This window comes from Crotalus tigris, unplaced genomic scaffold, assembly GCF_016545835.1.
Source record: "Crotalus tigris isolate CLP2741 ecotype Arizona unplaced genomic scaffold, ASM1654583v1 scf7180000017975.10810073628:1450386, whole genome shotgun sequence".
Taxonomy (NCBI): domain Eukaryota; kingdom Metazoa; phylum Chordata; class Lepidosauria; order Squamata; family Viperidae; genus Crotalus; species Crotalus tigris.
Genome location: NW_024096754.1, coordinates 887,338 through 911,028, shown reverse-complemented (window position 1 = coordinate 911,028; position 23,691 = coordinate 887,338). Strand labels below are relative to the sequence as shown.

General features: G+C 46.1%; 1 protein-coding gene across 5 annotated transcripts in view; it reads left to right on the top strand.

Annotated features, from left to right (window-relative positions):
- The window catches only part of LOC120308994 (tubulin alpha-3 chain), a 29,526-nt gene extending 9,801 nt beyond the window's left edge, over positions 1-19,725 (top strand). For 2 of the 5 annotated variants that reach the window (XM_039345757.1, XM_039345760.1), the window contains 3 exons: positions 13,278-13,515; positions 17,115-17,263; positions 18,514-19,725. In XM_039345757.1, the coding sequence (XP_039201691.1) occupies positions 13,278-13,515; positions 17,115-17,263; positions 18,514-19,494 (1,368 nt within the window). In that variant the 3' untranslated portion in view covers positions 19,495-19,725. Of the gene's footprint in view, positions 1-584; positions 633-2,421; positions 2,550-13,277; positions 13,516-15,991; positions 16,086-17,114; positions 17,264-18,513 lie in introns of those variants that run through there. The other 3 variants (XM_039345758.1, XM_039345759.1, XM_039345761.1) reach the window with 3 other exon arrangements.
- Positions 19,726-23,691: the final 3,966 nt, after the last annotated feature.

The following is a 23,691-nucleotide window of genomic DNA, read 5'->3' as shown; positions in this document are numbered from 1 at the left end:
TCTTTCTATTTCTATTTGTAGGTCTTTGTATTTTGTGATCTTCTCCAGTTCGTTCTCTCTATTGTTGTTGTTGTTGTTGTTGTTGTTGTTGTTATTATTATTATTATTATTATTATTATCACCACCACAATGGAGCCAGAATTTCTGCTGTTAAGCGAGAACTGTTGTTAAGTTTTGCCCCACTTTATGACCGACCTTCTCACCGTTGTTAAGCGAATCACCGCAATTGTTAAAACTGATAACAAAGTTGTGAAGTGAACCTGGCTTTCCCCTGTTGACTTTGCTTGTCGGAAGGTCGCCAAAGGGAGTCACGTGACCCCGGGGATGCTGCGACCGTCGTAAATGTGAACCAGTTGTCAAGAATCTGAATTTTGATCACATGACCAGGGGGATGCTGCGACGGTCATAAGTGAGAGAAAACAGACCTTTTTTTCAGTGCCGTTGTAACTTTGAACAGTCGCTAAATGAACCGTTGTAAGTAGAGGACTACCCGGATATCTGCAGGGGGAATCATGTCTGCAGGAACCACTAAATCGGAGTGTCCAATCGTGGCAATTTACAACCTGTGGACTTCAACTGCCAGAATTCCCCAGCCAGCCATGCACATGAACCCAGGGGATGCTGCAACGGTCGTAAGTGTGAAAAACGGTCCTAAGTCACTTGTTTCAGAGCTGTCATAACTTTGAACAGTCACTGCCCTTAAGTGAAAAATAGTAATAGTAGTAAAGTTGGAAGGGACCTTGGAGGTCATCTAGTCCAACCCCCTGCTCGGGCAGGAAACCCTACACCATTTCGGACAAATGGCTGTCCAGTCTCTTCTTAAAAACTTCCAGTGTTGGAGCATTTACTGCTTCTGGAGGCAGGCTGTTCCACTGATTAATTGTTCTCACTGTCAGGAAGTTTCTCCTTAGTTCTAGGTTGCTTCTCTCCTTGATTAGTTTCCACCCGTTGCTTCTTGTCCTGCCTTCAGGTGCTTTGGAAAATAGCTTAATTCCCTCTTCTTTATGGCAGCCCCTGAGATATTGGAATACTGCTATCAAGTCATCCTCGTAGACAACCTTGGCTGTTTTATGACTGGTGGACTTCAACTCCCAGAATTCCTGAGCCAGCCGTGCTGAGGGGAAAGGGAGAGGTTCCAAGCTGAGCCAGGCTGGCTCAGGAATTCTGGGAGTTGAAGTCCACAAGTCATGAGGGGGCCATAGTTCCCTCATGCTCAGGAATTCTGGGAGTTGAAGTCCGCAACTTATGAAGGGACCATAGTTCCCTCATGCTGGCTCAGGAATTCTGGGAGTTGAAGTCCATGAATCATGAGGGGGTCATAGTTCCCCCATGCTGGCTCAGGAATTCTGGGAGTTGAAATCCACAAGTCATAAAAGAGCCAAGGTTGCCGACCCCTTGACTAGACCAGCCTTGCTGGCTGAGGAATTCTGGGAGTTGAAGGCCACAAATCATAGCGATGCCAAGGTCGGCCTAGACCTTCCCATTTCCTACAACCATTCATCATACTGTTTCATCTTCAGACCCCTGGTCTTCTTTGCTGCTCTTCTAATTTTGTTGTTGCTGCGGTTGTGGTTTTAGACTGTTGATTTATTTATTTATTTATGTTAAATTTACTTGCCCCCCTCTCTCGTCCTGGGGCTACTACTCGAGGCAGCTCCCTACGATGAAAAGGAAGAAACAAAAGGAAGGTCAACAGAAGGAAGATCATAGAGCGACAAAATAAAGAATGAAAAAGAACACCGTGAGAGATACAACTCTATGATACCCACCAAAAAAGAAAGAAAAAAAGAAAGATGGATGGATGGATGGATGGATGGATGGATGGATGGGTAGAAAACAGACCTGGAATACTGCAGTCAATTTTGGTCCCCATATCACAAAAAAAAAAAGATGTTGAGAGTTTGGAAAAAGTTCAGAGAAGAGAAACTAAGCTGATCCGAAGCCTGGAGGCTAAAACATACGAAGAACGGTTGCGGGACTAGTGTAAAGAAAAGAAGGAACAGGGGAGACCTGATAGCAGCGTTCCAGTATCTGAGGTGCTGCCCCAAAGAAGAGGGAGTCAAGCTATTCTCCAAAGCACCAGAGGACAGGACAAGAAACAATGGTTGGAAACTGATCAAAGAGAGAAGCAACCTGGAATGAAGGAGAAACTTCCTGACAGTGAGGACAATTAACCAGTGGAACTACTTGCCACCAGAAATCGTGGGCGCTCCATCACTGGAGATTTTCAAGAAGAGACTGGACAGCTACTTGTCTGAGATGGTATAGTTCTCCTGCTTGAGTGGGGGGGCCGGACCCTAACCCGATCCAGCACGCCTGGAGACCTTTCTAAGCGCCCCGGGCAGTGGGCTAAACAAGGAGCATGAAATCTGACCACAGCCCTAACCCATTTTCCCCCCCCCTCCACTCTGCACTTCCCTGAAAGTGTGTCTGTTGCTTTAAGCGAGCAGAAGACTTCATTTTTCAGGTGGAGTCAGTTCTTGCGGGATTATAAATTTGCAGGGAGCAGGGCCAGCAGCTGCTTTGCTGGAATCCAAGCAGGCATCATGGTAAGCCCACCACGTCTGGGTGGGGGGGGGTCTTTGGGGGGCCCCCTGCTAAAATAAAGGGGAAGGGGCTGTCCCAAAGGGGAGAGAAGCATCTCTTTGCAAACTTTTTAAAAGTTTGGGGTTTGTTTTTTTTTTCTGAAGCCCGTAGGGCCGAAAGATTTCACTTGGCAGCTTTGCTCCTTATAAGGCGAAAAGTAAAACTCCTGCAAAGGGTATTTTTACTTGAGGAGGGGGATCCCTCCCTTTTGGCTTCCCCCTCCCCCTGTCATTTTTCAGGGCCGAGGTGTGGCTGAATTTCTTGCAAAGTTATGGATCCTGTCGGTACGTTTGGAAGCTTTGTTTTTAAAAATGTAGGGTAAATTTCCTTTTCTTTGCCTCTTCCTCTGGATTATTTCATTCTGTAGTTATGAACACTGTACTTACTGTACTATATATATATATATATATATATATATATATATATATATATATATATATATATATATTCAGCTTCTCCCCCCCTCTGCATAAGAGGAAACTGCCATATTGCCTTTGTTTGCTGTAATCCCAAGAGTTGATAAGCTGGAAACCAGAACAAACTGTCTTTCTTTTTTTCAAAAATCTTTTATCGTTCCCAAGCCGGGACACTTTTTTAACGTTCAATTAGAAAGTGCTTGCGAAGCGAAAGCGCCCAAGAGACTGTAATAATTGCATTGCATATTTGTCAACTTTGGGGGAGGTGCGTGGAACTGCAAATATATATATATATATATATATATATATATATATATATATATATATATATATATATATATATATATATATATATATATATATATATATATCCCCCGAAATGTTGGCCGGGCACCTTGCTTTGAATCCAAGCACTGCTGGCCCTGGAGAGTTGGTGTAGTTTCAGATAGATTGGAGTCTGGTCATTTCTTAGCTTCCCAAGCCAAACTGGGTTAACTTGGGTATGTCTGGTTTAATGAAGAGGAGGACCCTGGGGTGACATGACAGCAGTCTTTCAATACTTGAGGGGCTGCCACAGAGAAGAGGGGGGTCAACCTCTTCTCCGAAGCGCCTGAAGGCAGGACAAGAAGCAACGGATGGAGACTAATCAAGGAGAGAAGCAACCTGGAACTAAGGAGAAACTTAACAGTGAGGACAGTTAGCCAGTGGAACAGGTTACCACCAGAAATTGTGGGTGCTCCATTACTGGGGGTTTTTAAGAAGAGACTGGACAGCCATGGGTCTGAAAGGGTATAGTGTCTCTTGCTTGAGCAGGGGGCTGGACTAGAAGACCTCCAAGGTCCCTTCCAACTCTGAATTCTTCTGTATTCAGTGGAATGGCTAGAAGTTGTGGGTGTTCACAACACTTTTCAAGAAGAGTCTGGACAGCCACTTGAATGGGAGAGGTCTCCTGCTTGGGGGATGGGGGGGGTTAAACTAGAAGACCCCCCCCAAGATCCCTTCCAGCTCTGTTAATTCTGTTCCCAGGATGTTTTGTTTTGTTTGGGGGGTGGGCAGACGTTTCAATGGAGAAAGGAGCCCAGTCCTGCTTTAGCAAATTAAAATATTTGTCCTTCGAGCTCAAAAGCTCATTTTGCAGTTGTTGGGTTGTTGTTTTTTTGCGGTTTCGGAAGGCATGTGCGAAGAAGGCAGACGCCGCCCGGGGCTGGGAGCTGCCCCCTCCAGAAAAGGGGGAAAGGGTGGGGTGGGGGCGTCCAGCTTTGCCAGTTGAAGAAATAATACAAATATACCCCGCAGTTGCTTTTGCGCGGAGCAGGTGGTGGGGCTGGTGGTGCCTCCTGGCACACTTGTCGAGAAAGCGTGCGAAGAGGCAGCTCGTGTTGGACTCCTGAGCGACACATGGTCGGGTCCCTGGGCGACTCGGCAAATTTGGGCCCCCCCATCCCCCATCCCCCATAGATGGTGAGGCCAGAAGATCTGCATGCATGCATGCATGCATAAATAAATAAATAAACAAGCATGCATGTCTCCTTGGGAATGGTGGTTTTCAGCCCCAAGCCGATGAATAGGGCTTAAGCATCAAACCACAGTTCTCCGGATAGCCCTCTGGATGAACGTGGTCCTCCAGTTTAATCAACTCTGTATGTCTACTTTAAGGAAGAGAAGGACGAGGGGGGGGACAGGATAGCGGTCTTCCAGTCTCTCAGGGGCAGCCCCAAAGAAGAGGCAGTCGAGCTACTCTCCAAAGCGCCTGAAGGCAGGACAAGAAGCAACGGGTGGGAACTAACCAAGGAGAGAAGCAACCTAAAGAACCAAGGAGAAATTTCCTGACAGGGAGAACAATTAACCAGTGGAACAGCTTGCCACCAGAACTTGAGACTCTAGAAAGAGTGCAGAGAAGAGCAACAAAGATGATTAGGGGATTGGAGGCTAAAACGTATAAGGAACAGTTGCTGGAATTGGGGATGTCTAGTTTAATGAAGAGAAGGACAAGGGGGGACAGGATAGCAGCCTTCCAGTATCTCAGGGGCTGCCACAAAGAAGAGGGAGTCAAGCTATTCTCCAAAGTGCCTGAAGGCAGGACAAGAAGTGACGGATGGAAACTCGTCAAGGAGAGAAGCAACTTAGAACTAAGGAGAAACTTCCTGACAGTTAGAACAGTTAACCAGTGGAACAACCTGCCACCAGAAGCGGTGAATGCTCCAACACTGGAAGTTTTTAAGAAAAAACTGGACAGCCATTTGTCTGAAATGGTATAGGGCAGGGGTCTTCAAACTTGGCCCTTTTATGACTTGTACACTTGTGCATGCTGGCTGAGGAATTCTGGGAGTTGAAGTCCACAAGTCATCAAAGGGCCACGTTTGAAGACCCCTGTCTTAAATCTAACAAACAAAATGGAGGCTGGCTGAGGAATTCTGGGAGTTGAAGTCCACCAGTCCTAAAAGGGCCAAGTTTGAAGACCCCTGGTCTAGGTTTTCCTGCCTGAGCAGAGGATTGGACTTGATCAGGGGTGTCAAACGTGTGACGTCATGTGACGTGTCACAACCTATCGTGACTTTTCTTCCATTGCCAGCAATGGGGAGGGCGCGGTTTTAGCATGACGCATCCGGCCTGCGGGCCGGCAGTTTGACCCCCATGGACTAGATGACCTCAAAGGTCCCCTCGGACATTATTATTATTATTATTATTATTATTATTATTATTATTATTATTATTATTATTATTATTATCTATGCAAGTATTTGGGTTTTTTGTTTCATATGGCTCAATGTATAGGAAGTCCTCGCTTTACGACCAGAACTGAGCCCAACATTTCTGTCGGGAAGTCGGACCTCGGTCGACTGAGTTTTGCCCCCTTCCCGCGGTTGTTAAGTGAATCCTGCAGTTGTTGAATTAGCAACACGGTTGTTAAGGGACTCTTGACGTTCTCCGTTGACTTGGCCGGTTCGCAGAAGGTCGCCAAAGTGGATCGCGTGATCCCGGGACGGCGGGACCGTCGTAAATAGGAGTCGGTTGCCAATCGCCTCAAGTTTGGATCGCGTCGCCATGGGGACGCTGCAGCAACGGTCGTAACTCTGAAAAGCGCCCATAAAGTCCCTTTTTTCCCAGGACGTTGCAACTTGGAACGGTCACTAAGTTGAACGGTCGTAAGTTGAGGATTACCTGTACATCCTTTGATTTACAAGCCTGACCAGGGGAAGGATTTCCCTCGATAAGCCAGGTGCTCGTTAACGCCAGTCCCGTCTGATTGTCTGACCCCTTTTGCCACGATCGTTAAGCCAATCACTGCAGTGAAGGGAATCGCTCTGCTCGTTAAGCAAATCCCTTGGTCATTAAGTGAAACCAGCTTCCCTTATTGTCTCGGCTTCTGGGAAGCCAGCTGGGAAGTTTGCCAAGGGCGATCAAGTGACTCTGGGATGCTGGCAACGGTCGTGAATACGTGGGCCTGAATTTTGATCCCGTGAGTTATGAGGATGCTGCAATGGTCGTAAGTGTGAATAACGGTCGTCAGTCCCTTTTTGATGGCTGTTATAAGGTTGGTCGTGGAATGGATGATTGTAAGTTGAGGACCCTTTGCACGTGGAGGTTACAGGTAGCACTAGATGACCTCCAAGGTCCCTTCCAACTTTGTTATTCTTCAGTCAATCCGAATAAAGCTGGAAGGGTCCTTGGAGGTCTTCTAGTCCAACCCCCTGCTCAGGCAGGAGACCCTATACCGGGGGTGTCAAACTGCCAGCCCATGGGCCGGACGGATCATGCAGAAGCCGCACCCACCCCATTGCCTGCAATGAAAAAATAGTCCCAATACGTCGTACGATGTAGGGAATAGAATAGAATAGAATAGAATAGAATAGAATAGAATAGAATAGAATAGAAAATATGGAATAGAATAGAATGAATAGAATAGGAATGGAATGGAATGAATGAATAGAATAGAATAGAATAGAATAGAATAGAATAGAATGAATAGAATAGAATAGAATATAGAATAGAATAGAATAGAATAGAATAGAATAGAATAGAATAGAATAGAATAGAATAGAATAGAATAGAATAGAATAGAATAGAATAGAATAGAATAGAATATGGAATAGAATAGAATAGAATAGAATAGAATAGAATAGAATAGAATAGAATAGAATAGAATAATGGAATGGAATAATAATAGAATAGAATAGAATAGAATAGAATAGAATAGAATAGAATAGAATAGAATAGAATAGAATAGAATAGAATAGAATAGAATAGAATAGAATAGAATTAGAATAGAATAGAATAGAATAGAATAGACAATAGAATAGAGTGGAATGGAGTGGAATGGAATAGAATAGAATAGAATAGAATAGAATAGAATAGAATAGAATAGAATAGAATAGAATAGAATAGAAAATGAATGGAAATATAGAATAGAATAGAATAGAATAGAATAGAATAGAATAGAATAGAATAGAATAGAATAGAATAGAATAGAATAGAAAATATAGAATAGAATAGAAAATACAATAGAATAATGGAATGGAATGGAATGGAATGGAATAGAATAGAATAGAATCAGAAAATATAGAATAGAATAGAATAGAATAGAATAGAATAGAATAGAATAGAATAGAATAGAATAGAATAGAATAGAGCTGGAAGGGACCTTGGAGGTCTTCTAGTCCAGCCCCCGCTTAAGCAGGAAATCTTATACCATTCCAGACAAATGGTTGTCCAGTCTCTTCTTAAAAACCTCCAGTGATGGAGCACCCACAACTTCTGGTGGCAAGCTGTTCCACTGGTTAATTGTCCTCACTGTCAGGAAGTTTCTCCTTAGTCCCACGTTGCTTCTCTCCTTGATGAGTTTCCATCCGTTGCTTCTTCTCCTGTCTTCAGGCGCTTTGGCGAATAAGTGGACCCCCCCCTCATCTTTGGGGCAACCCCTCCAATACTGGAACGCTGCTATCATGTCCCCCCAACCCCCAGTCCTTCTTTTCTCTCGTCTGGCCATATCCAATTCCTGCCATTGTTCTTCATGTGTTTTAGTCTCCAGCCCCCTAATCCTCTTCTTTGCACTTTCCCCAAAACCTCAACATCTTTTTTGTAACGTGGGGATCAAAACTGGATGCAGGATTCCAGGGGTGGCCTTAGTAAGGATTTATAAAAGCCTGATCTTCATTCTATGCCTCTGTTTATGCAGCCCAGGATTGTACTGGTTTTTGGGGGCTGCTGCCGCACACGGCTGGCTCATGGTTTAAGTGATCGTCCGCCAGGACTCCAAGGTCCATCTCACAGTTGGTGTTTTCGAGCCAGTTTTTCGCCTAATCTATCATTGTCCCTTTGGTTTTTCCTGCCAAGGTGTGACCGTTTGTAGTTGTAATGCAGGGGTCTTCAAACTTGGCCACTTGAAGACTTGTGGACATCAACTCCCAGGATTCTGGGAGTTGAAGTCCGCAAGTCATGAAAGGGCCAAGTTTGAAGACCCCCCAGCTTATATGGTCCATGCTGGCTGAGGAATTCTGGGAGTTGAAGTCCACAAGTCATGAAAGGGCCAAGTTTGAAGACCCCTGTCTTAAATCTGTCAAACAAAATGGAGGCTGGCTGAGGAATTCTGGGAGTTGAAGTCCACAAGTCATGAAAGGGCCAAGTTTGAAGACCCCTGGCTTATATGGTCCATGCTGGCTGAGGAATTCTGGGAGTTGAAGTCCGCAAGTCATCAAAGGGCCAAGTTTGAAGACCCCTGTCTTAAATCTATCAAAAAAAATGGAGGCTGGCTGAGGAATTCTGGGAGTTGAAGTCCACAAGTCATGATAGGGCCAAGTTTGAAGACCCCTGGCTTATATGGTCCATGCTGGCTGAGGAATTCTGGGAGTTGAAGTCCACAAGTCATGAAAGGGCCAAGTTTGAAGACCCCTGCCTTATATGGTCCATGCTGGCTGAGGAATTCTGGGAGTTGAAGTCCGCAAGTCATCAAAGGGCCAAGTTTGAAGACCCCTGTCTTAAATCTATCAAAAAAAATGGAGGCTGGCTGAGGAATTCTGGGAGTTGAAGTCCACAAGTCATGATAGGGCCAAGTTTGAAGACCCCTGGCTTATATGGTCCATGCTGGCTGAGGAATTCTGGGAGTTGAAACTCCACAAGTCATCAAAGGGCCAAGTTTGAAGACCCCTGTCTTAAATCTGTCAAACAAAATGGAGGCTGGCTGAGAATTTCTGGGAGTTGAAGTCCACAAGTCATGAAAGGGCCAAGTTTGAAGACCCCTGTCTTAAATCTGTCAAACAAAATGGAGGCTGGCTGAGAATTTCTGGGAGTTGAAGTCCACAAGTCATGAAAGGGCCAAGTTTGAAGACCCCTGTTATAACAGCACGGAAAAAAATGACTTCTGAGCATTTTTCACACTTACCACCATCTCAACCTCCCCATTATCATGTAATTTACATTTGGACGCTTGACAACGAGTTCGTATTTACGACGGTCGCCACGTCCCGGGGGTCACATGATCTCCTTGTGCGACCTTCCGACCCGCAAAGTCAGTGGTGGAAGCCAGGTTCACTTAACATCAGTATTATTAACTCAACAACTGCCCTGATTCACTTCAGAACTGTGGCAGGAAAATGGAGCAAAACTCACTCAAGTGTCTCACTTAGCAACGGAAAGGTTAGGCTCCAATGTGGTCGTAAGTTGAGGACTCCCTGTCCTCGTTTCTTGATTGCGGGAAGAGCTTGTGAGATCAGCTGTGACCCAGTTAACAACCTCCGGGTATTTTTTTTTTTTTTTTAGCGACAGAAATTCTCAATTCTTAGTAAATTGGAGGACTATCTGTCGAGAGTTGTTCTTTGAAATGCAAACATCCTAAAGAAAGATCTTAGATGCAAGAAGCCCTCCTGAAAGTGCTAATAATTGCAAGAAAACTTGGATTTTAGAGTTGTGAGTCAGGTTGGAACTCGGCACGATAAAAAACATTCTTTGAAAAATCTATTCTGGCAAACTCTCAAGTGCGACTAAATAATTCACAGATGTTCTCCGTACCAAACACACCCCTGTTTTTTTTTCCCCACTTTTTGGAGTCGAGCAGTATTATGCAAATTGCAAAAAAAAAAAAACCCTAGTAAGCAAAAATTTAAAAAAAAAATTGTTCGGGTATGAACTAAAAGAGAAAGAACGATAGCCAAATGTTGTTTATATCCAGGGTATTTATTCTCTGCAGATTTTTTTCTCCATAGGTTTGCCAACCGTCTTTCGTATCTCACCACATTTACACGCTGCTTGTCGCTCGTTTCACTGTTTGTTTTTAAGATTCGGACTGATTTGAAAGTGGATTTTTTTTAAAAAAAATGACAGCCTTACAAGAAGGACCTGGAAAAAAAAAAAAAGACGTCACACTGCTTGGGTGAAAAGAAATCAGCCGATGCCTTCGTAAATAAAAGGGATTTGGGCATCGTTTTGATCAGAGAGAATGATTTCCTGCCTGAGATGGAGGGGGTTGGACTAGATGACCTCCAAGGTCCCTTCCAACATTATTATTATTTTGGATCATCGCACAGTCAGCCAGATGTTCAGACTGGATTTGGCATTTTGTCTACCTATCGAGTCCTTACCCAGGACCTGGGATAGGCAGATGTGGATGTTTGATGGTACTAAGGTATCGTCGCAGGATGGAAGCAGTTCCTAGTAAGGCCGCCTTTTGCAACTGACTAATAGCGAATTTGTCAATGCCGATGATGGTGTTCAAGTGGTGCTCCAGTTGTTTTGGGATTGCACCCAAGGAGCCTATGACTATTGGTACCACCCTTGCTTGCCTTTGCCACAGTCTTTCTATTTCTATTTGTAGGTTTTTGTATTTTGTTATCTTGTCCAGTTCGTTCTCTCTATTATTATTATTATTATTATTATTATTATTATTATTATTATTAATCATCACACAGTCAGCCAGATGTTCAGACTGGATTTGGCATTTTGTCCACCTATCGAGTCCTTACCAAGGACCAGGGATAGGCAGATGTGCATATTTGATAGTATTACAGGTATCGTCGCAGGATGGAAGCAGTTCCTAGTAAGGCCGCCTTTTGCAATTGACTGATGGCGAAGTTGTCAATGCCGATGATGGTGTTCAAGTGGTGCTCCAGCTTTTTGGGGATTGCATCCAAGGTGCCTATTACTATTGGTACCACCCTTGCTTGCCTTTGCCACAGTCTTTCTATTTCTATTTGTATTATTATTATTATTATTATTATTATTATTATTATTATTATTATTATTATTATTATTAATCACCGCACAGTCAGCCAGATGTTCAGGCTGGATTTGGCATTTTGTCTACCTATCAAGTATTATTATTATTATTAATAATAAAAAAACATGAGATAAGTTTTCTTACCTTGGATACCGATTGTCCTTGACTTACGGCCTCAATTGATCCTCAAATTTCCATTGCTAACCAAGACAGTTCTTAAGTGAGTTTTGCCCCATTTTACGGCCTTTTGGGCCACATTTGTTAAGTGAACCACTGCAGTTATTAAGTTAGAAACACGGTCGTTAAGTGAATCCAGCTTCCCCCATTGATTTTGCTTGTCGGAAGGTCGCAAAAGGGGATCACGTGACTCTCTGCGATGGTCATAAATGGGAGTCAGTTGCCCAGCATAGAAATTTTGATCACGTGAGCACAGGGGTACATGAGTGGGAAAAATGGTCATATGTTATTTTTTTTTAGCACTGTTGTAACTTTGAATGGTCACTAAAGGAACTTTTGTAAGTCAAGGATTACCTGTATTTAAAAAAAAATTAAAATTACGGTCACTAAAAGAACTGTTGTAAGTCGAGGCTTTCCTGTATTTAAAAAAAAAATTAAAATTGAATTGCATTCAAAAATCTTTTAGGTGGTGTTGAAGGGCTTGCCTCTTACCCTGGAGGAAAAACAGTTTCCTTACTATCAGCTTACTCTTCCGTATTTCCAAGGACGTCCAGAGTAGTTTAACAGAAGAAACTCAGACCGGGAAATAACGGGTCTTTCCTTTGTCTTAACGCTCTTTTAAAATGTGAAAAATTTTCTTTTTTGTTTCTTTGTTTGTTTGGTTTCGTTATTGTCTTTGCCTTTTTTTTTTCCTTTTTGAGTTTGTATTTTAACTTTTGAATGAAATAAAGTGTTTATTTAAAAAAAAAAAAGAAAAGTGAAGGAAAGCACATTTGGCCTCCGTCAGCGGGAATTATAATTCCTGCGAAATCAGCCTTCAAATCGCGTCTGACTGTCTTGTCTGTCTGCCTGCCTACCGCCTTCCAATTAGGGTTTTGTCTCCAGGTGACTAGTCCCTGCAGTTTTCCTGGCAAGGTTTTTCCAGAAGCGGTTTGCCATTGCCTCCTTCCTGGGGCGGAGAAAAGAGGCTGGCCCAAGAGTACCAACGGCTTTGTGCCTAAGGCGGGACTAGAATTCAAGAACTCTTGGTTTCTACTCTCGTCTCTTTACCCCCTACAGCTAGTCCTCGCTTAGCGACTATACAGCCACTTGTCCGAAATGGTGTAGGGTTTCCTGCCCGAGCAGGGGGTTGGACTAGATGACCTCCAAGGTCCCTTCCAACTTTACTACTACTATTATTATTATTATACGAAGTTATGACGGACCCCCAAAGGTATTTATGACTTGGTTTCAAAGCTCCGGCTGTGACACACAAACACACACACACATACCACAACAGAGCCCCAAATTTGGTGCTAAGCAAGACAATTGTTAAGTGACTTTTGCCCCCATTTTACAACCTTTTTGCCAAAGTTGTTAAGTGAATCACTGCAGCTGTTAAGTTAGCAACACAGTTGTTAAGTAGATCTGGCATCCCCCATTGATTTGGCTCTTCAGAAAGTCGCAACGGGGGGGGGTCACATGACCCCGGCATACTGCAAACCGTCATAAATGTGAGTCGGTTGCCAAGCAACGATCACGTGACCCCGGGGAAGCTGCAATGGACGGTCACTAAACAAACTGTCGTAAGTTGAGGACCTACCTATACTGACTCAGCTTCCTCGGTTTCGTTTAGCGATCGCCACGTTCGCTTTATCGCTGGGCCACTCACTTCGCCACTGCCCTCCAAAAACTGTAAAATCGACTCGGCCACGTGGCTGCTTGGACTTACGACGGCCACGCCTTGCCGCAGCCATTCCAGACTCCGTTATGGTCGTTAAGGCGAGGACTACCTGTTACGCTTAAACTTAAAGTCTCCCCAATCTACACGAGGCAGAAAGATTGAAATGCAGATGTTTTGAAATTGCTGACGATACATGTTGAAACCCCGGTCTGCCCTTTCTCCCCAGAGGGAATGTCTGTCAATCCACATCGGTCAGGCGGGAGTCCAAATGGGGAACGCCTGCTGGGAACTTTACTGCCTGGAACATGGGATTCAGGCGGATGGCACCATCCCGGGCACCCCGGCCCCTCCGAAGAGCGAGACCGAGCAAGTGGAGTCCTCTTTTGAGACCTTCTTTTGTGAGACGGCCTCCGGGAAGCACGTGCCTCGGGCGGTGTTCGTGGATCTGGAACCCACCGTCATCGGTAAGGTACCCCAAAAGTAAGCCCTACCCCGCACCCACTTATCATTGCAGCTAGGCCTCTCCTCGCTAGCCCACTTCTTCTTCTGTGGTGTCTTCTGCAGCCCGGCCTCCATTTCTGGAAAGGCCACTGCAGCCGAGAACCGAGCTATGGATTGAATCTAGAGCTCAGTCCTCAGCTGCAGTGGCCTTCCGGAGAGGCCCGACTGCGAAATGCAGACCCGAATGCAGTTGCAGAACTTCAGCCCCAGAAGAAGTGGACCGGATGGGCGGTGTTGTCGGTGCTGGAGGTGAGTAAAAAAGACACACAACCCACGAAAATAAGACCTGGTGCCTCTTTTGGAGGTGAAAAAAGGGGGGGGGGGAACCCGGTCTTATTTTCGGTACTTGGCCAACATTTCGAAGGAGAAGGAGAAGAAGAAAAGAAGAAGGAGGAGGAGGAGGAGGAGGAAGAGGAGGAAGAGGAAGAGGAAGAGGAAGAAGAAGAAGAAGAAGAAGAAGAAGAAGAAGAAGAAGAAGAAGAAGAAGAAGAAGAAGAAGAAGAAGAAGAAGAAGAAGAAGAAGAAGAAGAAGAAGAAGAAGAAGAAGAAGAAGAACTACTACTACTTCTATTGAGGTTCGTCTAAGAAGGGTTAGGTTAGAATATAAGACTCCGAGGACTGGAAGCGACCTTGGAGATCTTTACCGAACTTCAGCAGTTGTGGCTGCTCCATCCCTGGAGATTTTCCAGAAGAGCTTTACACCATCCTAGGCAAACAGCTGTCCAGTCTCTTCTTAAAAACTTCCAGTGTTGGAGCATTCACAACTTCTGGAGGCAAGTTGTTCCACTGATTAATCGTTCTCACAGTCAGGAAGTTTCTCCTTAGTTCTAGGTTGCTTCTCTCCTTGATGAGTTTCCATCCGTTGCTTCTCGTCCTGCCTTCAGGCACTTTGGAGAATAGCTTGACTCCCTCTTCTTTGGGGCAGCCCCTGAAGTACTTGAAGACAGCTATCATGTCCCTCCCCCCAGTCCTTCTCTCCGACAGGCTAGACCAGTGGTTCTCAACCTTTTTAATGCCGCGACCCCCAACCGGTCGTAAGTCGAGGACTACTCAACCGGTCGTAAGTCGAGGACTACTCAACCGGTCGTAAGTCGAGGACTACTCAACCGGTCGTAAGTCGAGGACTACTCAACTGGTGCAGCACCGTTTGCAGAATGGGACTTTTGGCGGGCTCAGCAGGGCAGAGGCAGCCTGGACAATTCCTATTGGCTTTGGAAAGCCAATAGAATTAGACTCTATTCAAGAGAGTCTCTTCTATTGGCTTTCAAAAGCCAATAGAAGAAAAGGGAGGAGCGCAGCTAAGGAAAAGGGGGGGAAAATGGCGGACTGCGTTGTTTGGCGACCCCCGTGAAATGGTCGTTCGACCCCAAATGGGGTCCCGACCCACAGGTTGAGGACCACTGCGCTAGAGATACCTTCTGGGTAGCCTACGCTCAACCATTTGCCGGCCCTCCACCATTTCTTGGGCACCCTTCATTCCCCAAAACACGAAGTCTCTTTTTCAGCTCCCGTGAAAACGATTGTGCCCTTTCCGTGACAAAAAAAGGGTAGCGGTCTTCTTGTTTAGACTTCCTGGCTTCAATCAACAATGGTGAGGTTTCCTGTCGGTGCCTATCACGCTCTGAGCAGGGTCCGGTCTGAGTAGCTTGAGAGATAAGTGAAAGAGGGCCAGCCCGGCTCTCGGCAGCCACCAAACAGTTGCAGGAAATGCAGAGGGCGTGTTACGTTTGCCCTTGCACAGGGCCCGGATCATCTTTTTGACACCACAAGCTTCATTTTTTTAAAAACAAACAAACAAATAAATAAATACACCACAGCTGCTGCTGTAAATCCCTGGTGCCTTCAAAAGCTACTTTTCTTGCTGAAAACTATTTATCCATAGCTGTCTTCAGGAAGCTTTTTGGCGACATGTTTATTTTTTTTCTTTAATAAAATGTACGTGTTAAACTTCCTAAAATCTAATCTAATTTACGAAAAGAAGAAACAAGGGAGACATGATAGCAATGTTCCAGTATCTGAGGGGCTGCCCCAAAGAAGAGGGAGTCAAGCTATTCTCCAAAGCACCAGAGGGAAGGACGAGAAACAACGGTTGGAAACTGACCAAAGAGAGAAGCAACCTGGAATTAAGGAGAAAGTTACTAACAGTGAGGACAATTAACCAGTGGAACAGCTTGCCACCAGAAATCGTGGGAGCTTCATCCCTGGAGATGTGTAAGAAGAGGCTAGACAGTCACCTGTCTGAGACGGCGTAGGTTCTCCTGCCTGAGCAGGGGGCTGGACTAGAAGACCTCCAAGGTCCCTTCCAGCTCTAGTCTCTTCTAAATTCAATGCTATTTATTTATTTATCAAATAGCATGCCTTCTCAATGAAAACTGGAGATTGGTAACCCAAACACTGGGGAGAAATTAACTCATCTCCCCCCCCCCCCCAGTGTTGGCCTGCAGGAAGCCCCTGATGCGATACACAACGTTGATACAAAGTTCTCGGGAAAAATCTGAACGGCGACACAATCTGAGCCCTGTTGGACCCACTGGTGAGAAAAACGGCAATTTCGCGTCATCAAAAGGACGGCCACAAATCTGATGTGAACGCAACCAAAAAGACGGGGGAAGATTGGGAGGGGGGAAAAAAAAACCAATCTGCAAAACCGATAGAATATTTGTAGTTGAGGGCTGAATGGTGGCGCCCCCGGTGCTCTCTACACTTGATTGGTTCCTGCAGACGTTTCACGACCCAGCTAGGGAACATCATCAGTTCTGGAAGGGAGTGGAGTTTGTGGAGAGCAGGAGAAGGAGGAGGAAGAGGACTGTGGGGTCCTTGATGGTCTCTGAGCTGGGTGGTTTTCTTGCAGATGTTTTATGAACCATCTAGGTAACATCAATGGATAGAAGCACAGGTCTCAAGCACTGATGATATTACCTAGTTGGGTCATGAAACGTCTGCAAGGAAACAACCAAGCTCAGAGAGCACCAGGGACCTCCACAGCTCTCCTCCTCCTCCTCCTCCTCCTCCTTCTCCTCCTCCTCTTCTTCCTCCTCCTCCTCTCACAAACTTTAGTCCCTTGTAGTACTGATGATATTACCTAGTTGGGTCATGAAATGTCTGCAAGGAAACAACCAAGCTCAGAGAGCACCAGGGACCCCACAGCTGCTCTCCTCCTCCTCCTCCTCCTCCTCCTCCTCCTCCCAGAAACTTCAGTCCCTTGTAGTACTGATGATATTACCTAGTTGGGTCATGAAATGTCTGCAAGGCAACAACCAAGTTCAGAGAGCACCAGGGACCCCACAGATCTTCTCCTCCCCCTCCTCCTTCTCATCCTCCTTCTCCTCCTCCTCCTCCTCCTCCTCTCCACAAACCCCTCCCTTCTAGCACTGATGATATTACCTAGTTGGGTCATGAAACGTCCAGAAGGAGACCACTCAGCTCAGAGGGCACGCAGGGGCCCCCCTTCCACCGGAGAGACCCTCTGCAGTGTCTTCCTTCTGTTAACCTTTCCAAATCAGCCGGCATTTTCACCAGGGGCGTTTAGGCCCGTCAGCTAATTCTTTCCCTCTCTCGGCAGACGAGATCCGCACAGGGACCTACCACTCCCTCTTCCACCCGGAGCAGCTGATCAGCGGCAAAGAAGACGCTGCCAACAACTATGCCCGGGGCCACTACACCATTGGCAAGGAAATCATCGACACCGTCCTGGGCAGGATCCGCAAAATGGCAAGTGAGCAGGGCATTTCCCCCCTGAATGACTGCAACTTTAGGGCTTCTGGACTTCAACTCCCAGAATTCCCCGGCCAGTTAGAACAGGATTTCTCAATCTTGGTGACTTTAGAGCAGTGTTTCTCAACCTTGACAATTTTAAGGCATGTGGACTTCAACTCCCAGAATTCTACAGCCAGTAAGAGCAGGTTTCCCAACCTTGGCGACTTTGTTTCTCTCTCTCTCTCTGTTTTTCTCTTTCTCTGTTTCTCTCTCTTTCTGTTTCTCTCTTTCTCTCTCTGTTTCTCTCTCTCTTTCTCACTCTGTTTCTGTGTCTGTTTCTCCGTTTCTCTTTCTCTCTTTCTCTCCGTTTCTCTCTTTCTGTTTCTCTCTGTTTTTCTTTCTCTTTCTGTTTTCTCTCTCTGTTTCTCTCACTCTCTTTCTGTTTCTTTCTGTTTCTCCATTTCTGTTTCTGTTTCTCTTTCTCTCACTTTCTTTCTCTCTCTCTCTCTTTCTCTGTTTCTTTCTCTCACTCTTTCTGTTTCTCCGTTTCTCTTTGTTTCTGTTTCTCTTTCACTCTTTCTTTCTCTCTTTCTCTTTTTCTTTCTGTTTCTCTTTCTGTTTCTGTTTCTCTTTGTTTCTGTTTCTCTTTCTCTCACTCTCTTTCTTTCTCTCTTTCTGTTTCTTTCTCACTCTTTCTGTTTCTCCGTTTCTCTTTGTTTCTGTTTCTCTTTCACTCTTTCTCTTTCTATGTTTCTCTCTGTGTGTTTCTCTTTCTCTTTCTGTTTTCTCTCTGTTTCTCTTTCTCTTTCTGTCTGTTTCTCTTTCTCTCACTCTTTCTGTTTCTCTGTTTCTCTTTGTTTCTGTTTCCCTCTCTCTCTCTCTCTCTCTCTCTCACACACACACACACACACACACAGAGAGAGAGAGAGAGAGAGAGAGAGAAGGAGAGAGAGTGTTGTGTGATCCTCTTTTGCGACCTTCTGATGAGCAAAATCAATTGGGGAAGCCAGATTGCTTTAACAACCGTGCCGCTGACTTAACCACTGCAGCGATTCCCGTAACAACGGCGGCAAGGGAGATCATAAAAGGGAGGGGGCAAAGCTCGCTTAACGAAGGCCTCGCTTAGCAGCAAAACCTGGGGCTCCCTTGCACTCACCAGTCAAGGTCGTATGTTTGATGGGGCAGCTTCGTTGTCTGGGCCAAGCCTGGCTGTCTTGAGAGGCCAGCGGACGGCCTCGGTAACCTCCTTTCTCTCGCCACTCCAGGCTGACCAGTGCAGTGGCCTGCAAGGGTTCCTGGTCTTCCACAGCTTCGGTGGCGGGACGGGCTCAGGCTTCACCTCTCTCCTGATGGAACGACTCTCCGTGGAATACAGCAAGAAGTCCAAGCTGGAGTTCTCCGTGTATCCCGCCCCGCAGGTCTCCACCGCCGTGGTGGAGCCCTACAACTCCATCCTGACCACCCACACCACCCTGGAGCACTCGGACTGCTCCTTCATGGTGGACAACGAAGCCATCTACGACATCTGCAACCGGAACCTGGACATCGAACGTCCGACCTACACCAACCTCAACCGCTTGATCGGGCAGATTGTCTCCTCGGTGACGGCTTCCCTGAGATTTAACGGGGCCCTGAACGTCGACCTGATCGAGTTCCAGACCAACCTGGTGCCCTACCCCAGAATCCACTTCCCCTTGACCACCTACGCCCCCATCATCTCGGCCGAAAAGGCCTACCACGAGCAGCTCTCCGTGCCGGAGATCACCAACGCCTGCTTTGAGTTTTCCAACCAGATGGTCAAGTGCGACCCCCGCCGGGGCAAGTACATGGCCTGTTGCCTCTTGTACCGGGGAGACGTGGTGCCGAAGGACGTCAACGCGGCCATCGCCGCCATCAAGACCCGGCGCTCCATCCAGTTTGTCGACTGGTGCCCGACCGGCTTCAAGGTGGGCATCAACTACCAGCCGCCCACCGTGGTGCCCGGTGGAGACCTGGCCAAGGTGCAGCGGGCCGTCTGCATGCTCAGCAACACCACGGCGATCGCCGAGGCCTGGGCCCGGCTGGACCACAAGTTTGACCTCATGTACGCCAAGCGGGCCTTCGTCCACTGGTACGTGGGGGAAGGCATGGAGGAAGGCGAGTTTGCCGAAGCTCGGGAAGACCTGGCGGCTCTGGAGAAGGATTACGAAGAGGTCGGGCGGGATTACGCCGACGGGGAGGAAGAGGAGGCAGAGGAAGATTTTTAGAAGAAAGCGCAGGCCAAACTCTGTGTGCGCAAACAAGCTGAGGTCAAAAAGAAAACAAAAAAAGGACGTTCTATCACCCGGCCGAAAAATATCCACGGTTTAGCACAAGGTAGGCAACCTCGGCTCTTTTATGACTGGTGGACTTCAACTCCCAGAATTCCTGAGCCAGCTATGCTGAGGGGAAAGGGAGAGGTTTCCAAGCTGAGCCAGGCTGGCTGAGGAATTCTGGGAGTTGAAGTCCGCAAGTCATGAGAGAGGCCAAAATTTCTCCCATGCTGGCTCAGGAATTCTGGGAGTTGAAATCCAGAGTCATAAAAGAGCCGAGGTTGCCTACCCTTGCCCTAGGCCTAGGCCGCTTTATGACTCGTGGACTTCAACTCCCAGAATTCTTGAGCCAGCCATGCTGAGGGGAAAGGGAGAGGTTTCCAAGCTGAGCCAGGCTGGCTCAGGAATTCTGGGAGTTGAAGTCCACGAGTCATAAAAGAGCCAAGATTGCCTACCTCTGGTCTAGGAGGCTCACCGCTTAGAACAGGAGGACTTAGGACAGGGGTAGGCAACCTTGGCTCTTTTATGACTCGTGGACTTCAACTCCCAGAATTCCCGAGCCAGCATGAGGGAACTATGGCTCCTTCATGACTCCTGGACTTCAACTCCCAGAATTCCTGAGCCACCATGGCTCAGCTTGGAAACCTCTCCCTTTCCCCTCAGCATGGCTGGCTCAGGAATTCTGGGAGTTGAAGTCCACGAGTCATAAAAGAGCCAAGGTTGCCTACCCCTGGTTTAGCATCAGGATTCTCGTGCCATTATTATTATTGTTGTTATTTTTTAAAAAATTACAATCTCCTCTTCTTCAAGGACTAGAACACGTCGTACTTTGCTAGATGTCCCGCTCCCGCTGTAGCCCCCCCTTTTTTAATCTTCCTAGTTAGAACGAAAGCAAATAATAATAACAATAATAATAATTAACGCTTGAGTGAGGATTTGGGAATCTCCGGGCTTGACAAAAAGGCATTACGTACGGCTCTCGGATCGTGTTGGGGCAGGGGGGCAAAAAAAACCCGTCAATGTTATTATGAGATGCAATAATCCGCTTCTTTGTACTTCATTAAAAAAAGTTGAAATCTTGCAGATAGGGCTTTTTTCTGAGAGAGCAACAGGGGTGTCTTCCGTACTCTGACCAAAAGTTGTCGCTTTGCCCCCACAGGTGCCTTTGCGGACCCGTTGCGATTTGGCTATTTTCCTCTTTAAGAGCTCCGCTCCTTGAGTTACAACGTTCATTTAGCGACCGCCCAACACTGAAGGAAGGGACTTAGGACCGTTTTGCAGACTTAACAACCGTCGCGGCATCCTCCCCCCCCCCCGTGGTCACATGATCAAAATGCAGCCGCTTGGCAACTGGTTCGTATTTACGACGGTGGCCGTGTCCCGGGGGGGGGTGTCACGCGATCTCCATTTGCGACCTTCTGACTAGCCAAGTCAACGGGAGGAAGCCGGATTCGCTTAACGACGGTGTTGCTAACTTAACAACGGCAGCGCTTTACTTACTCAGATTGAGGAAGGTTGTAAAGTGAGTTTACAGCCGTGATTCACTTAACAGGTGCAGCAAGGAAGGTGGTGGAATGGGGCAAAGCTCACTTTAACCAGTGTTTCACTTAGCAACGTACATTTTGGGCTCAGTTGTGATTGCAACTCGGAAGGAAGGAAGGAACGAACGAAGGAAGGAAGGAAGGAAGGAAGAGAAAAAGGGGGAAAGAAGGACAGGAGGAAGGGGAAGAGGGAAGGAAGGAAAAGCAAAGAAGGAAGGAAGAGGAAAGAGGGAGGAAGGAAGGAGAGAAAAAGAGGGAAGGAAGGAAGGGGAGGGAAGGGAAAGCAAAGAAGGAAGGAAGGGGAAAGGGAGGAAGGAAGAAGAGAAAAAGGGGAAGGAAGGACGGGAGGAAGGGGAAGAGGGAAGGAAGGAAAAGCAAAGAAGAAGGAAGGAAGGGGAAAGAGGGAGGAAGGAAGGAGGGAAAAAGGGAAGGAAGAAAGGGGAGGGAAGGGAAAGCAAAGAAGGAAGGAAGGGGAAAGGGAGGAAGGAAGGAGAGAAAAAGGAAGGGAAGGAAGGACAGGAGGAAGGAAGAAAAGCAAGGAAGGAAGGGGAGGAAGGAAAGAAAGAAAAAGAAAGAAAGAAAGAAAGAAAGAAAACTATCTTCCAACAATGCAATGGCTCTCTTCACCTCCTCCTGCCCCCAAAGACTAGACTCTGAGAATGCTAGTTTACACAGCCTAACTTATCCAGGCTTGTTTCAGAGCTACCAGCCGTACTTCCCTGGTTTACAGCTATATAAATCCGTACTCCTGGGCTAAGGGCCTCTCTCGGTTGGTTTCGTGAAGCCAAAAAGATAGTTAATTTGGCATTGGCGTGAATTACGTTCCATGAACCCAGCCTGTGTTTGGGGAGAAGTCCTAGTAAATGAAAAGGGTCCCAGAATAAAAGAACTGAATTTTTTTTTTGGCCTGGAAGAAAAGATTTTTTTCAGCCTCCCAGAGAAATTTTATCTCCACCAGCCAGATTGTTAAAAAATGGATCGGACGACCCAGTTGCAGATGGATCAAAAACCTTTTTGTGAGTTTGAGAGTTTGCCTTGTGCCTGTTGCTTGACCTTCTGTTCTGTAAAGTATTTATCCCCCCAATATTTTCACTTGGAAATCCCGAGAGAGACAAAGAAGTCAAGTAACATTGCAGCAGAATGCCACAGGAGGCCGTTTTTATATGCCTTTCAAGAAAATTACACAGACCTAAAAAAAAAAAAAAAAAAAATGAAGTCACTGCAGCCGAGGCACATCTAAATTAACATTTTCATCATGATTTTTGGAACGCAAAACCTGGATTCTTGCCTCAATTCCCCATTTTCTGCTTTTGCACAATCTGTTGGAATTGTACACTGAAGACGGACTGGGAGATGCCCCGGCGTACTGTAAACTTATCAAGCACCCATCCCTTGAATTGTTTATGCAGCTGCCTAGAGAATTAAGTACGGTAATAAAATATGCTTTGCAAACCAGCCTAAGGCACTAGGATAATAGAAACATTTGCTCTGTTAGTCGATAACATTGCAAGATGTGGAAAATTTCAGAGTTAAAATATTATAGAAGGAAAAAGTCAAATCTTGCTTTGGGAGGGAATGATCAGAAGATGCTGGGTAATAACTTAGAACAATATTTCTCAATCTTGCCAGCTTTTAATATGCGTGGACTTCAACTCCCAGAATTCCCTAGCCGGCAGAAAGCTCCCCCCTCCAAAAAAGGGAAAAAAATTGAACTCGCATTTAATCCATTGTGCCTGTAGTTGTGACAGCCTTAATTCAGATTGTAGGAGACACCGTTTTATTCATTTAATCAAATGTATATATGCCGTTGAATTTTTAAATCAGCTTATGGCAGCTTGGAAAACCGCATATTGGCAAAATAAAAAAAAATAAACCGCAATAAATAAAATACAATATTAATAACTGATTTCAGCTGGTGATGGGCCAGAGCAACAGGCTCAGCTGAAGCTTTCCTTCAGTTCCAGCCAGGCAGGTGGGCTGGATTACAGCTCCCATCATCCCCTGTCACACGGGCCGGGCTTGACAAGGACTGGATAGTATGGTATAAATCAGGGGTCTTCAAACTTGGCCCTTTTATGACTTCTGGACTTCAACTCCCAGAATTCCTCAGCCAGGCATGCTGGCTGAGGAATTCTGGGAGTTGAAGTCCACAACTCATAAAAGGGCCAAGTTTGAAGATCCCCGTCTTAAAATCTAACAAACAAAATGGAGGTTGGCTGAGGAATTCTGGGAGTTGAAGTCCACAAGTCATAAAAGGGCCATGTTTGAAAACCCCTGGTATAAATAAATCATTTTTAAGATGGGTGGACTTCAAACCCCCAGAATTCCCCAGCTGTCATTCTTTCACACGTCTGGACTTCAATTCCCAGAATTCCCCAGCTAGCCATGCTGACTAAGGAATTCTGGGAGTTGAAGTCCTTACGGCAAATGTTGCTAAGCTTGAGAAACATTTGGCAATAAACGAAGGCCACCTGTAGGGGGCGTCTACGGCTCCTCCCCGAAAAGTCCGCGCTCCTTTATGACGAGAGGGCGTGGAAAAGGTGGGCGTGGCTCATGCAAATAGGGAAGGTGAAACAAATGAGGCGCGCGTGTGACGTTGCCGAGGAAGGCC